General features: G+C 34.3%; 2 protein-coding genes across 2 annotated transcripts; both read right to left on the bottom strand.

The window, feature by feature from the left end:
• Window positions 1–206: 206 nt before the first annotated feature.
• LOC127253569 (uncharacterized) lies at window positions 207–7,308 on the bottom strand. Its single transcript, XM_051278219.1, has 2 exons — window positions 6,805–7,308; window positions 207–452 (listed from the first exon to the last, which is right to left on the bottom strand). The coding sequence occupies exons 1-2, from the start codon at window positions 7,306–7,308 to the stop codon at window positions 207–209; spliced, it is 750 nt and encodes a 249-aa protein (XP_051134176.1).
• Window positions 7,309–10,706: 3,398 nt separating this feature from the next.
• On the bottom strand, window positions 10,707–15,077 carry LOC127253864 (fimbrin-2). The gene is made up of 14 exons (XM_051278660.1): window positions 14,799–15,077; window positions 14,542–14,721; window positions 13,925–14,169; window positions 13,656–13,827; window positions 13,379–13,417; window positions 13,216–13,284; window positions 13,004–13,123; window positions 12,568–12,779; window positions 12,245–12,403; window positions 11,937–12,139; window positions 11,669–11,826; window positions 11,463–11,559; window positions 11,275–11,366; window positions 10,707–11,139 (listed from the first exon to the last, which is right to left on the bottom strand). The coding sequence occupies exons 1-14, from the start codon at window positions 14,883–14,885 to the stop codon at window positions 10,924–10,926; spliced, it is 2,049 nt and encodes a 682-aa protein (XP_051134617.1). The 5' UTR covers window positions 14,886–15,077; the 3' UTR covers window positions 10,707–10,923.
• Window positions 15,078–15,577: the final 500 nt, after the last annotated feature.

Genomic DNA, 15,577 nt, shown 5'->3' with positions numbered 1-15,577 from the left:
ACTGACCCAATCCACTTCTATTTATTTCCTATTTCTCATTTGCTCCGAAAAAACAAAAAAACTCAATTCTATAGATTTATCTGGTCTTCTTTTTCACACGGTTCTTTATGGGATTTTGGAGGTTATTCTTTTTTTTTGTGAGTTACAACCTTTATAACCTCCAGTTCTTCCGGTTTGGAGTTTTTTTGGAGGCAATGTTAATTGAGTCATTCACTTCCGAGAGAGCTTTTTGCCTGAGCCATTCCAAAAAGGTCCCGAATTAGTCCTTGGAAAGTCGATTTGAGAGTTTCTGGGAAGAAATCGCCACTGATCTGTTCACTACCAGAGGAGGCCGCTAATTCTGCATGTTCGTTGTCGCCGTTGCTGCTGGAGCAGCCATCCACATTCATGTTCGCCCGTGATGGATTAGTCGAAGTTGTTCGTGGATCTAGGTTTTTTAGATTCGTGTTTTGCTTCGTTCAACAACTCAAAACAAGGAGTCAGTGTTTCAATATATTTTAGTTTATTGCCCTGTTTGTGTTGGTTTTTAGATTTCAATTTCAATATTTTATATTCTGCCTAGGTATCAAAGAGGGCCGAGTTGATGCTTTGGTGAAGAACGTGATGAACACTTTGAAGCTTTGGGATGAACTTTGGATGCTCTTCCTTGGCTTTGATGGATTCTTCAACGGCTTTTGGAGCTTTGATTATTCCTCCGGCTTGGGCATTCGACAAATAACATTAACTTCATCGATTCGTCAACCAATGTTGGATTATTTGTCCAAATCAGTGACTTTCGACAAAGAACGCTTCGAATGACACGAAGAACATAAAGAACAATATAGAGAGAGTCTAGAGACTTACCCATTTGCTTGAATCCTCCATGCAACTTCGGTGTATCAAATGAAATGGCCATGGCCCCTATTTATAGGAGAGGGGTGACGTCGGCTTCCCTTTTTAATGATGTCACGTGGTGCATCCTGATTGGCCAACGGAAATATTTTATAATCTTTCTTTTTCTATCAGATGTCGTTTTCCACTTTTAAAGGATTTGATTGTGCGTCTTTCTATCTTGTCAAGATCTTTATATCATTTTCTTTTTCAAAAGATATTAATTTATATACTTCCTTTGTTGACAAGATTAATTTATTTTGCTGTCAAATTTATTATGGTTATATTTATGAACGTAATATTTGTACAATATCTTCCATTTTAAGCAGATTTTTGCATTAATGGTTGATATTTATTGTACAAAAATTAACATATGTGCATAATTAAATATCACATATTTATTATATTAGAATTTTATTTTCTTCTAATATATGATATTTAATTTAATTTAGGCATTTAATTTTTTATACCTACAGTATACATATAGAATAATTGCTATGTGTAGACTTTTTGGATTATACTGTTATTTGCAATGTACGGTAGTGCTTGGTGATGACACATCTTATGTTGAAGTACTGTTACATTTTGCAATAACAGTAGTTAGTCGGACAACCGATTGACCTATGTCACATGGTCTGTTGGGGATTATATTTGGTTATTTATAGCCCTATATAACCATTATCATGCAAATTTTGGTCCACTCATTAGATTTGCACCTAGTGGGGTCTACTGGTAGTTCAGGATCATTAGTCAACTCCAAACGTGATCCCGAATGGCATGCGATGAGGAGTAAGAGTTTTCAGGTTCCCTTTGGGTGACTCTTGAGGTACACGAATTCCAAAACTATACACGGGATAGATCTCTGGATAGGTCTATCTTCGCTACCACAAGCTCTAGATAGTTCTGTGGTTAATGGCAATACATGTCGACTATCCATATGATTGATTGGTACTCTTCTATTATTTGTATCTTGTTGGTTATGCCTTTGATGTTGGGGTTGGATGTCTAGCTAATTGTATCAGACTTTTTATATTATTTCTTGAGGGAAATTCTTACTAATTGTTTTTCCTTTTCTCGTGCTATTGATGATATTCATGGGCATTTTGGATAATGCCACCTTTTGATGGGTGGCTTTACTTACTACCAATATTACATAATGGAACATTTATATTGAAAGAAACAAAAATGGTTTTATGCAGTGTGAAATATCACCCATATATATATATATATATATTGAAATCAAATATTTCTTGTTGTATGATGGAGTTTCCTTTCTTGTCTCCTCATATCTTTAAATAGAATAAATATAAGAGAGAATGAATGAGGTAATCATAACACATGTAACATCAAATTTATAAATGTGTATGATTTGAATTGTATTTATTTGTATAATTTTATTCTACTTACGCGAAAATTTGCTGATGTTAAATCTATATTATGTAGGTAATCTGGGTGAGAAAGACTCGCCCTATGCATCATGATGGGATTCATACGGGATTGAGAGCACCTAATTAATTAATTATTATTATTTTATTTATAATGATCTAATAATCTTAATTGCGAGTAGAGACCTTGACATGTGTTTCATTTTAATGCACTCATAAAAAGGAAAATATATTTATTTATGCATGATGGATTTTAAATTTATATTATATAAGCCTTAACATCGCAATTAGGCGGGTCGGCTTGGTAAAAACGACTCTTTAGTTTGAAGTGGTGGTAATATTCCGGTTTGAGCCAATTGGGATGCTACACGGCGACTTCTCCAGTGGCCAACGAGCAGTTGACAGATTGGAGCAACAACCGTCTTTATCTAGTACAAACAGCTTCAATGGATGCGACCTCCGGAGATTCTCAAATCGACTCTCCAAGGACGATGGTATCACTTTGGATTGGCTCAAATTTCAACCCTTCTTGGTGGTGAATGACTCACTACAGGGACTACCCAACCGTCTCCAAAACAAACCCTAACCCAATGAATCGAACAACCGAAAACCTAACTCTACACTCCAATCAAACCTCGGAACACTCCGTGCACAAGGAATGAGAACTCACCAGAGAAATCGATGAGAGGAAATGATTGTAACTAGCAGGAAGGAGAGAAACCCCCAAAACCCAGAAAGAATTGCAAGCAAAAAAGGTGAAGAGATAATCACAAACACAAAATGAATTTCAAGATCTAACGTTAAAGAGCAAGGTTATATATCGGTGTGTGTCAGGTCGATTGATCAAATCTGGGTTAAAGGACTCGGGTCGTGAGTCACAAGTTAGGCAAAAAAATATCAATAGACTGCACTACATATTGCAAATATTGTTGATATTTTTGGCCCGACCCGACCCTACGACCCATGCCCAACCTGCAACTCAAACCCCGTAGCCCGAATCCGAACTCTATTTGGTACTGACCCAACCCACTTCTATTTATTTCCTATTTCTCATTTGCTCCGAAAAAACAAAAAAACTCAATTCAATAGATTTATCTGGTCTTCTTTTTCACACGGTTCTTTATGGGATTTTGGAGGTTATTCTTTTTTCTTTTTTTTTGTGAGTTACAACCTTTATAACCTCCAGTTCTTCCAATTTGGAGTTTGTTTGGATTAGTCCTTAATTGAGTCATTCACTTCCGATAGAGCTTTTTGCCTGAGCCATTCCAAAAATGTCCCGAATTAGTCCTTGGAAAGTCGATTTGAGAGTTTCTGGGAAGAAATCGCCACTGATCTGTTCACTACCAGAGGAGGCGCTAATTCTGCATGTTCGTTGTCGCCGTTGCTGCTGGAGCATCCATCCACATTCATGTTCGCCCGTGATGGATTAGTCAAAGTTGTTCGTGGATCTAGGTTTTTTAGATTCGTGTTTTGCTTCGTTCAACAACTCAAAACAAGGAGTCAGTGTATCAATTTATTTTAGTTTATTGCCCTGTTTGTGTTGGTTTTTAGATTTCAATTTCAATATTTTATATTATGCCTAGGTTTTTTAATTTGGAACATATTCTATTTGATGAGTTGTGTTGTTTTTTGACAGTTTATCAAAACATCAGTGGTATTAAAGCCAAATTTTCTAAAACAACGGTAAGTTCGGGCAGAATCTTTCAATTGATATCGATCGATAGTAATAGATCGATTTTTTTAAAATGCTAAACTTATTTTTTTATATTTCTTGGGGAATTTTTTGATTGCACAGTTAGTGTGGGATGACCTGATTGGTTATTTCTTGGTTAAATATGTGTGATCTTGAGAATTTTGATACATTTTGTGGATTTTTGGCTAGTTGTTAATTGATAATTTCTTGGTGCGCCTTTCGTTGTTGTTAATAATCTTGTGATGGATTGTGTTTTTCTTTGGAACAGTTGGTTTAGTAAGTGTGTATCATTGTTATGTTAATTGTTTGTTTTTTAATTTCTTGGATTGCAATATTTGAGTAATTTTTTTGTTGGCAAATATATTTTCTTTTAAAATGTCTGCCCCAATTAGTACATTTTTCAAGTGTAACATTGTACACGAAAGTAACATTTTCGTTGTTCTTACTTGAGAAAATTTTTCAATGCAAATTAGATATTAGTAAAAGTGTGAATAAGAATATGGATGTGTTTTCTAAATTAATTCAAGATATAAAGTTAAGTAGAGATCAATACATTGCTAAATATTCTCCGGTTATATTTTTTAATGTCATTCTCAATTCATATAGTGATGTTAAGTCTGCAATTAAATATAGAGATAACATTACTTTAGATTTAGTGATAAATGACTTTTAAAAAATAATAAATTAAATTTGGTAGCTAATAAATCAATTTGAAATTCAAGTGGCGAAATTATACATACTAAAAGAAATAATAAAAATAACAAAAATAGAGACAATTAAACATCAACAAATAATAAAAAGAAAAAAAATGGTAAAACTGCTCAAAACTCCCATGTCGTTTGGAAATTCAACGTAAAATCTCCTTGTACATTAAAAATTGCATGGCGTCCCCTTTTACTTTCAAAAATGTTGCATAAAACTCCACCACTATGAAACCTCCTTGTGTGATGAGAAGATGATTTTACATCTATATTTTTTGCATGAAGGAAGATTTCATGCAATATTTTTTAAAGTATAAAGGGGCGCAATGCAATTTTTAAATTAAAATGGGAATTTACGCTGAGTTTTAAAACCACATAGGAATTTCATGCAATATTTTTTAAAGTATAAAAGGGCGCAATGCAATTTTTAAAGTAAAGAGGGGATTTACGCTGAGTTTCGAAATCACAAGAGAGTTATGGACAATTTTGCCAAAAAAAATAATAAAAGAATCCCTAGGAAGTACTATGGTTGTGGTGGAGTATGTCGCTATATTAAAGATTGTCTTATTAATTAATGAAAGTCAAGTAAATAACACTAATCAAATATTTAAGTATAATGATCAATCAAATATGGTGTCTTGTAGTCAAATATTATGTGATATTCTTTTTATTGAATTTAGTTATGGAAAAATTGTCCATAACTTCTTTGTGGTTTCGAAATTCAACGGAAATCCCCAATTTAGTTTAAAAATTGCATGGCACCCCTTTATACTTTAAAAAAAACATTGCATGAAACCCTTTGTAGTCTCGAAACTCAGTGTAAATATCTACTTTACTTCAAAAAATTGCATGACGCCCCCTTATATTTTTTTTAAAAAAAAAAATTGCATGAAACCCCCTCGTCATTTCAAAAACATAGATAGAAAATCATTTTCTCATCAAACAAGGAAAGTTTTATGGAAGTGGGGTTTTATGCAACGTTTTTTAAAGTATACGGGAGTTTTATGCAATTTTTAAAATTACAATGAGATTTTATGCAGAATTTCAAAACCACGGGGGAGTTATGAGCAATATTACCTTTAGTTACTTTTACTTCTTTAGGTATATAAATAAGTGTAAAATGGTAATTCTTTTAAAAGTGAACATTTTGACTTCTTCTCTTGGTTAACTCAGTGTTGGAACTATATTTTTAATAGTGCTAGATTTTTTTAAAATCAGTTCTTTACAAATTTGTGTAAAAATCAGCTTTGATATTTTATGTTTGCATTGCATGCTGATTTATTTTTATTTTTTTTGTTTTTAATTCTTTGTGAAAATAGTTAATATATGTTTTCTTGTGAATAATGACATGTATTTTTGTTGCTATGTGGAGTAAATCAAGTTTTAATGTTGAATAATGAACTTAATTCTTATTTGGAAAAATTGTCAATAACTCGCATATGGTTTCAAAATTCAGTATAAATCCTCATTTACTTTAAAAATTTCATAGTTCCCCCTTATACTTTTAAAAATATTGCATGAAACCCCACAGTGGTAAGAAAATTCGCTAAGAAAATTTATTTTTGACAAGTTTTCGTTACCGGCATATCCAAGTCTTTTGTGCCATACATCGCTTGTCACCACCAATGCTTTTCTTTTACTTCCAAGCATCCCCATTTTTTATATACAATCTTTGCACTTTTATTCCACTTGATAGTCTTTGGTTGTCATTTCCTTCAACTGTAATAGCTTCTCCATTTGGGATGATAACAGGTCTCTTGTTGCCTGAGATAGTTCTTTCTTCAAGGATATCGGTTCTGTGCGTTATGTGTTATGTGCACCCTGAATCGACAATCCATTCATCATTACGATTAGTCTTACCTGCCATGTTGGCAGACCTTGAAACGTTGTTTTGTGGCGTTACTTTATACTCTAGAGCAAAGTGCTTCAAAAATTGCACGTGTGGTTCTTTTGTAAGGTTTGTGATGGGACCGTTGTCAATCTCTGCACATGATGTGTTTGGTCTTTTCTTGTCCCATTTGTTCTTCCCACGCCACCATTTAGGATAGTCAATCAGTTTGAAGCAACCATCCCGCGTGTGTCCATCTCTGTTACAAAAATCACAGTGACTAGTTGGTTTTTATCTTTTTTTGCATGATTTTTTTTTTGAGCCAACACTGCGTTTAATAGATGCTTGAAATGCTACTCCCTCATGGGCAGATCTTTTCCCACTCGTTATTGATCTTTGTTGTTCATGTTCGGCGACCAAGTGATAAGCATTTTCCAATGATTGGGTCAGTTTCATGGCAAGTATTTGAGTCCTTATGACAAAGAGTTCGTTGTCGAGACCCAGGAGGAACTCGTAAAGTTGTTCCCTTTCACTAAGTTCCTTGAAAGATTTTCCAATGCCACAGGTGCAACCTGTACACGTACATTTTGGGGTGGGAAGAAAGGATTGTATTTCATCCCACAGCCTGCGAAGTTTTGTGTAATAGGCTGATACCGCCATTCCCTCATGCCTTGTACTCGAGATGGATTGCTTTAGTTCATATGCATGTGGTGCACTTTCCTTACCGAACCTTTGTTGAAGGTCTGACCAGATTTCCGCAGCAGATTTGGCATAGTTTACGCTTCCTTGAATCTCCTTGTCCATGGCTATGGTGAGCCATTCTTTGATCATCGCATCCAAGCTATATAGTTTGGGTTGGTGTTTTTTGGTTTTTTTATGGTCTTGTCAATGAATCCTATATTGTTTTTTGGAAAACAGGAAGTTCTCTATTTCTGAACCTAATCAAGGTAGTTTATGTATGTTAATGCATCATTAACGTGCATTTGTCTTGGATAATCTGATGGGTGAAGATAATAAGGAGAACTATGATCTAGGATGCTTCCATCACCTATAGGATCATCTTCGGCCATGGTGGCGATTAGGGTTGGGTCGATGTGATATTCACTGCTCTGATACCATGAACAATTTTATAAGAATTTGTATTTTGTTTAAAGAGAAAACTGATGTGGATTGGCGTACAACAGAAACTAAATAATACTCCTTGAATTAAAATAAGGAAATAGAATATCCAGTAAAAGGAATGTAGGCAACACGGATTCTAAGGAGCTAATATAGAATATCATAAATGGGACTGATCCGTAGGAGAGTGAATGAAGGAATTCCATAACATTAGATTTATGTGGTTGTGTGAATGATATGTAGGCTGTAAAAGAAAAAAGTTTGCATTATTTTCTTGGGACGATTTTAGATCTTATTCCCTTCGTCCACGAGTAGGTTTTTCATTTGACTTTTGCATATGGCTTAAAGTAAATTGATATTTTATAGATATGTAGTGTAATAAAATAGTATAATATCCATTTTACTCTTGAAAAGTAATGTGAAATATAGAGATATTTTGGTATTGAGTTGAGAATTATTTTTTCTAAAAAATAATGAGAAGTTTTGATTTAGAAAGACTAAAATGACAAATGGAAAATTTATTTGTATACGGAGGGAGTATTATTTTTGTAAAAATTATGTAAGTATTCACTTAAAACGATGAATTTTATAACAAAATTTAATCGATTGCTGTCAACATCCTAAAATTGAGTTAGTCTCCAAATTAAATCATATATATTTTTTCACTATATTAATGCCTAAAAAAATGCATAGAATATTTATCTTGTCATATATTGCAATATTCGCGTTTGAGTGATAGCATAATACTATATTTCGTAAACCATAGTAAACGCCGCATATCATTTAATTTTTCAAGTGACGATTATTGGACCAATGTCTATTTTTCGAGCTCCGACGATGCGTACAGGTCATATTGAAAATATGCGCATATAGGAGGGTTTGTCATGTGAAATAGCTTCTTATTGTTGAAATCCGCTACCTTTCTCGTACTTAAATATCCTTCTTTCTCTTTATTTTGGATTTAATTGAAGGTTTGTGACTCACTTCGTTGATTTTGCTATTGGAAAATTAGTTTTACTTAGAAGTGTAAATGGAAGGGGAATTGAAGGCGTCAACTGTGGCGGAGGTAGCTACCGTGTTCGACGGCAGTGGTCGCGAAAAATGTGATCGACTGAGGTATGGAAAAAAGGTAGACTCAGCATGGATGATGAAAAGATTAATATTTATATATAATTTATTGTTATCTTATTTATAAAAAAAACTGCTATATAATAATCTAATACTCTAAATAGCATATATATATATATACATATTTTGTATATCAATCATATATATTTGTTAATAACGAGATAAATATTGAATTAATTTTTATTATGAAATATGAAATATGAAATATATTTATATAAAGAATGTGATATATAAATATATCATTAAAATAAGGGGATTGGTGTTTTGTTTTGTGTCAATTGATGTTATATTAGATCAATTATATAGTCTTGTATTCTAAAAAACATAAAGTCAAATTTATCTCGCTATAATAAATAATTAGTTGAAAAAATGCATCATAATTAAATTTATTTAAACATCATTCTAGTAAAGCATATATGGAAGGCATTTCATGATAAAAACATCATAATAGTATTGTAAATATGACAATTATATACATCATTATATTTTAAATATGTAGGATTTTATAAAGTAATTATTTGTAAATGTTTCTAATTTTTATTAGACTTAAGTTCTCAAATGTATAGAAAGTAGTTAAAATAATTGATTTTTCCTAATTAAAAAATTATTGAATTATTTACTTTTTGTAATACCCAATGATTATTTTTTTAAATACCCAAAATACTCTCAATTAAAATCAACCGTTAGATTGCTAATAAAATTTATCGAACGAATGAAATAAAATTAGGATGCTCCTATATTTTGTATAGTATCAGAACCCATTTAAAATATAATATTCAAATCAAATTTCAAGACAATAACAAAATAAAAAATGAGCAAAATTGCCCGTAACTCTCGTGTGGTTTCAAAACTCAGGGTAAATCTTTCTCTATATTAAAAATTGTATGCGTCTCCTTATACATTAAAAAATATTGCATGAAACCTCAAGCCATGCAAAAAATATAGATAGAAAATATGTTCATCACAAAAAAAAAAAAAATGTATAAAGGGTTTCTCATTTTTTAAAGTATAAGGAGACTCATGCAATGTTTTAAAGTACATAGAGAATTTATGTTGAGTTTTAAAATCACATAGAAATTATGAGCAATTTTGCCTTAAAAATTCATTACATAACAAAGACATAGAAAGTGGATCGCCGAAATGGAACATATAAATAAATACACGTGGTGGTTAGGATGCTGAAGAGAACAAATCAGCACCGTATTCATTTCATCAAGTTAGCAAATTAACAATGATGTAATTCGTCACAAAATATATAGCATAGCACATTAACTACCAATTAGTCGTTTATCACAAGACAGGTAACATATTTTGTGTTGATAAATATTATATTAATATTTACTACTTTCTTTGTTAATATTTACGGAATTGGTCGAATTAGTATTGTGATTAAATCATAATACTTCATTCGTCTCATTCTTACGTATCCGTTGTTTTTTTCACGAATTTTTAGAAATATTAGTATTATATTGGGATAAAGTAAGAATAAAGTAGAAATGACTAAAATAGCCTTATTAGTATTGTGATTAAATCATAATACTTCATTTGTCCTATACATATGTATCTGTTTGCTTTTTGCACGAATTTTTAGAAATAGGATATAATAGGATAAAGTAAAAATAACCTTATATTTGTGTAATATATTATAAATTGTAAGGGTATTGGTAATGTTAGATAGATAGTACCATTACTAAAAAGGAAATTAATACTTTGTTATGAGACTGACCAAAATAAAAGAATTGATAGTTTGTTAAGAGCGAGAGGAAATATATATAGTCCTATATTTAATTATATAATATACTATTATAATGTGTTATACTATATTATATTAATATTTGTTCTCTTCTTCTATAAATATTTGTTGACACAGTCAAATCAGCGTGACCTAGCTTATTTGACCCTATCAACACTGTAAACGGAGCAATAAATATACAATGTCTGCATACACTATACACAGTAAAGCTTCTTTAATTTGTCTTGGCTGAGCAAAATACTTACATATATTAAATTAAAAGTATGTATGTATGTATGTCCTCATGCTTTTCTACTGTCTCGTCTCACCCTCAGACAATTACAAAACTACTAATAATCCATTCAAAATTTCCAATCAAGAATCATACACAATAACAACAATAATACAGATATATATATATATATATAGTTGTAGAGAGAGTACATAGATATACGTACACACATACATTATGAGACGCCGCTGCTGCTTCCATCATCCATGGATGATTCCGAAGCAGTGTCGTCTAGAGTCGAGGAGTTTGAGCTCGAATCCACAAGGCTTCCCGTCTCGCTGTCCGAGGATCCCCCGGTGCGATGATGATCCTCCACAGGCTGCTGCTGCTGCTGCTTCAATGTCCAGTACATAATGCTCGCCGTCAGCGTCAGCATCATCTTCTGGTTTACCTGGTGATAAGAAAACAAAACATTGTTGGAAGACATCGATTTTTATATAATGATGATGGTGATGATGATGTGTTCGCTGCTGCATTGGTCGCCAAAGGATTGGATTGGATTGGATTGTTTGTCTTGTCTTGTTACCTCCATGATGTCTTCGGGAAGCAAGAATATGGAGCATCCTAGTTTCCGCGCAATGCTTATGATGTACGTCGCATTCATCTTCTTCTCTTCTTCTGCGTCAGTCAGTGTTTGTTTAGAAGTAAGTGATAAGTCGAGGTACATTTTGATTGATTGATTGATTGATTAAACAGATAGATGTTCTTTCTTACCATTCGACCCTTTGGTAACGAGGCTCCAGTTGACGGACCTCGGGTGCACCGCACTTAGTAGCTCCAAGAAAAAGTTCCCGTTCGACAAAGATTTATCCTGGAGAATGAATACATATTTCGTCAATCATGAGACTTGACTTGAAGAGCTTTACGACAAAATTATTGAATGATGTGTCTTGTTGGAACAAATAATAATAATACCGTACCTTGAAGCTGTCCATACGAGTGTGGCCACCGGAGGTTCTGACCTTGTTGTTAGCCCACGTCAAAATGTGGGCATCGGTGATTTCCTTTCCGTGAGAATGTGATCTCAAGTTCTTCAATAGCTGGAGCATGTTGTATCGCATCAACTGCCATAGATAGGCTGAAGAAGGCTTCGTTAGTTTTTAGATGGATCGATCAATGGCATGATGACGATTAAGATAGAAATGAGTAGTAGTATTGTATTGTATCGTATTGTATTGCATTACCCACCCAATATTAGCTTCTTGTTTCCTTGAACAATGTCATTCCCAGCGATGTTTACCAGCGAAAACTTGAGTTGTTGTTTCCCAATTTTGACGACTTGGTTGCAGTTTTCTACTTTTCTGAATGGCATTTTGATGGGAGGCTTCGATGCGATCTTCCAGTTGACGATACCGGGAGACACCTTGTCCAGCGACTCTAGGAGAATCCATCTTGTAGTAACAAGGGAAGATGTTTATGATATATACTACTATGTCAGTTTTGAATGAATCATGAATGAATTATGAATTCTCCTCCTATGTTTGTTAAGAACTTACCCGTCTCTTAGATCTTCGAACACATTGTCAATGAAGGAGGAATTCGCCAAACTGTTTAGCCAAAACCGAAACACCCTCTCTTCTCTAGAAACTTGTGCATCGTCAAATTGAGTTTCCAAGAAAGATATCGGTTTTGTTTGGGTCGATGATAGCCCATTCCTACAGATTAGATAGATAGACACAAGATCGAAGCACAGCACACGTAATAAGTACAAACAAAGAAGCTATAGAGATGTGATGCATCACTGACTCGAATGAAATGTAATGGAATGGAATGAATACCTGAATGCAATAAAATAAAATGCTAAACTAAGCCGACACACCTGTGTTGAAAGATATGAGCTACAAATGCAAGATTAAGGTTGGGACAGCCATCCACGATGTCTTTTGCTGTTAAGTATCTCTTGCACCCCATTCTATCCGCGTGCTCCAGAACCAATTTTGCTCGTTCAAACTGATCCTTCACAGTCAAAGTAGATGGATTCCCGTGTTCGGGGGCTAGAACATTCAAGAGATGAGCATAAGCCTCTGCATCCTGCATATATATATATATGTATATATATACATATATAAACAAACACCAATGCCGATCGGTCCATAATCAGACAAGAGAAAGAAAGAAAGAAAGACACGAGGAGATTGATTGATTTGTCCATATGTATGTATGTATGCTCATCATTTCATTACAAACAATACAAACCAAACAGATAATGAACCAATGCATAAATGTCAGTAGTACCAGTTTGTTTGTTTGTTTACCTTCACATCAGATGAGAAGTTTGTAACTGTTTTCGAGTATCCTCCTCCCTTTTTCAACTGAAAGTTCATCCACCGAAGTAGGATCTTTTCGGGCGCTAAGCTCATCAGCTCCTCCACATCCTGATATGCAGCATTATTATCATTACTATTATACAACAAAAACACCACTTGCGTTTGAATTCTAAAACTACAATCACAATGAATTGATTTACCTTACTGTCATCCACCAGCTCCACCAGCTGCGGCGTCTTCTTTAAATTGAGATCAGCCAGCAGTTGTATCTACAACCAAGTTTCTCAATTTAGAATAAATACACACACACTTCTCTGTCTCAAGTTCTAATGCTGTCTGTCATGTCCATACGATGATTCTCACCTTGATAATTTGGGATATTACTCCAAGAACAAGATGCCTCTGAAATTTGGAAAGATAGTGTCTGTCAACAAGTGATTCTTTCTAAACAGGGATAAACTTAACAAAAGATCAATCGATACCCCCAACAAGGCCTTAAAAAAAAAAAGAACACTCCTGGAGGAGCAAGCTAAATCTAGAACTATGCCAAGAAAGAAAATCTGAGTTAATAAATGTTATCCGAGATTGAATCCCAGAATGACATTCCAACAAATTCTTTATGTAACAAAGTTTTTCGTACCCTTCCTTCGATGAAGTCTTGAGTCCCTATATTGACAAGAGTGCATCCAATGGCCTTTGCAGAGTTGAGTCCAAGGGTAAGATTCTCGTTCCTCTCCCACGGATTGAGCATCCTCTTTGTATTTATAGCACGCTCATCGATTGTTCCAGGCACCGCAACATTAATAAGTTTACTGCATCCAATAGACGACACATGAGACTAAAGCTAAATATTCGCGGCGGCTATGTTCATACTAACTAAAAATGAAGAAGATGATGATAAGCACCCACCATATAAGTACTCCATCCTTGGCAATCTCGAAGAGATCATTTGTCGCACTGTCTATGGGAAGATACTTCTTCAAGAATTCATCGTCAACAAGATAGTTGTTGATGTGAGAAACATAGGACGCCTTCTCCGACTCGCTTATGGTGTGGAGCAGTGTCGACGTGGGAGACTTCAAGAATGCCGAAGCATTCTTTGCACCGGATCCTCCTCGCCTTTCGGTAGCCAGAGATTGAAGCTTTAGATACACCTGCAGCAGCATCGGAACAACCAAATTATCAAGGTGAATATGAGAAAGAACAACAAAATTGAACTGTTAACAAGCAACAAGGAATTCGATAAAGCATTTCTGGATTATTGATTCTGTAAATCCATTTCATCGAATAAGAACTTCGAAGATTGAATCCAGAATTTGGAAGATTTTGCAATTCTGAGGTAGTGAATGGATCAATAGATTCGATCCTACAGTTAGTTCTCTTCTCTTCATTGCTCAGAAAGTTCACGAACCCACAGAAGATTTTTAGATTCATCGCTTCGATCTTCAATTTCTCGAAAATCTCAATCCAATCTTCGCGAAAACCTAAATCAAAACACTCAAAATCACCAAAATCACAGTTCGTACCCTCAAAAAGAGCTCGAAATCAACATCAATCTCCAAATCCTGATACGATTCGCGTAGAAATGCCGCTCTCTCCTCCTCCGTGAGATTCTCCCCGACGTGCTTCAGCCTCGACATCTTCTCCGGCAGCTCCGCGAGCTTCAAACCCCCGCCGCCGCCGCTCTCCCTCCGCATCGCCGCGTACTGCACAACCAACCAACCAACCGCATTAATCGAAACCGCTCCAAAATCCAAAACAAAGAAACTCAAAACTCACTTACCGAAGACTTCAAGCTCCGGAGCTCGACCTGCGTGAACTGATTCTGCAGCCATGGATCCGAAACGAGGACGCCACAATAGCCGGCCATGGATTCTCCAGACCAAGGAAGTAGAACCCAGGATTGGGGTTGGAGGAGACACTGGGGACGGCGACAGAGCTGGCAGAGTGGGTAAGAGTATGGTATTTTGGAGAATTCAAAACATGGCAATGGCAATGGCGATGGCGATGGCGATGGGAGACGCTCTTCACTTCTTCACGGAAAAAAATCTGAAATTTTTGAAGTGAAATAAATCATAATTATTAAACTCATCTGCGAGTATGACTGGGAAAGCGGCGTTTGATTTAATTAATAAATAAATAAATAATAAATACTACCGTCTTTCCCTTTTACCATTGGTTTTTTCAAATCTGTCTCTTAACGGTCACTCACTCACTCAATTCAATTCATAATTAATTCAACTCTTATTTTATTATTATTTTTATTATTAGATTAACCGACCCAACAAGATGCGTTTGTTTTGTACTTTGTACGATTCGTAATTGAATTTTGAATTTTTACTTAATAGTAATAAACTTTAAAATTGAAAGTATTGTTCGATAGTAGTATATAAAAGGGAAAAAAATTATTTTTATCAAAATTTATCAATTTTGGTTTCAATATAAAAATCTTATTAATTTTGGTCTTAATATAATCAAAATTCATCATGTTTTGTTCCAATATAACCAAAACTCATCATTTTTTGTCTCAATATAAAAATTTTATCAATTTTAGTTCCAATA

Source organism: Andrographis paniculata, unplaced genomic scaffold, assembly GCF_009805555.1.
Source record: "Andrographis paniculata isolate CXL003 unplaced genomic scaffold, ASM980555v1 Contig51END, whole genome shotgun sequence".
Classification (NCBI taxonomy): Eukaryota; Viridiplantae; Streptophyta; class Magnoliopsida; order Lamiales; family Acanthaceae; genus Andrographis; species Andrographis paniculata.
This window is presented reverse-complemented; position numbering and strand designations above follow the sequence as displayed.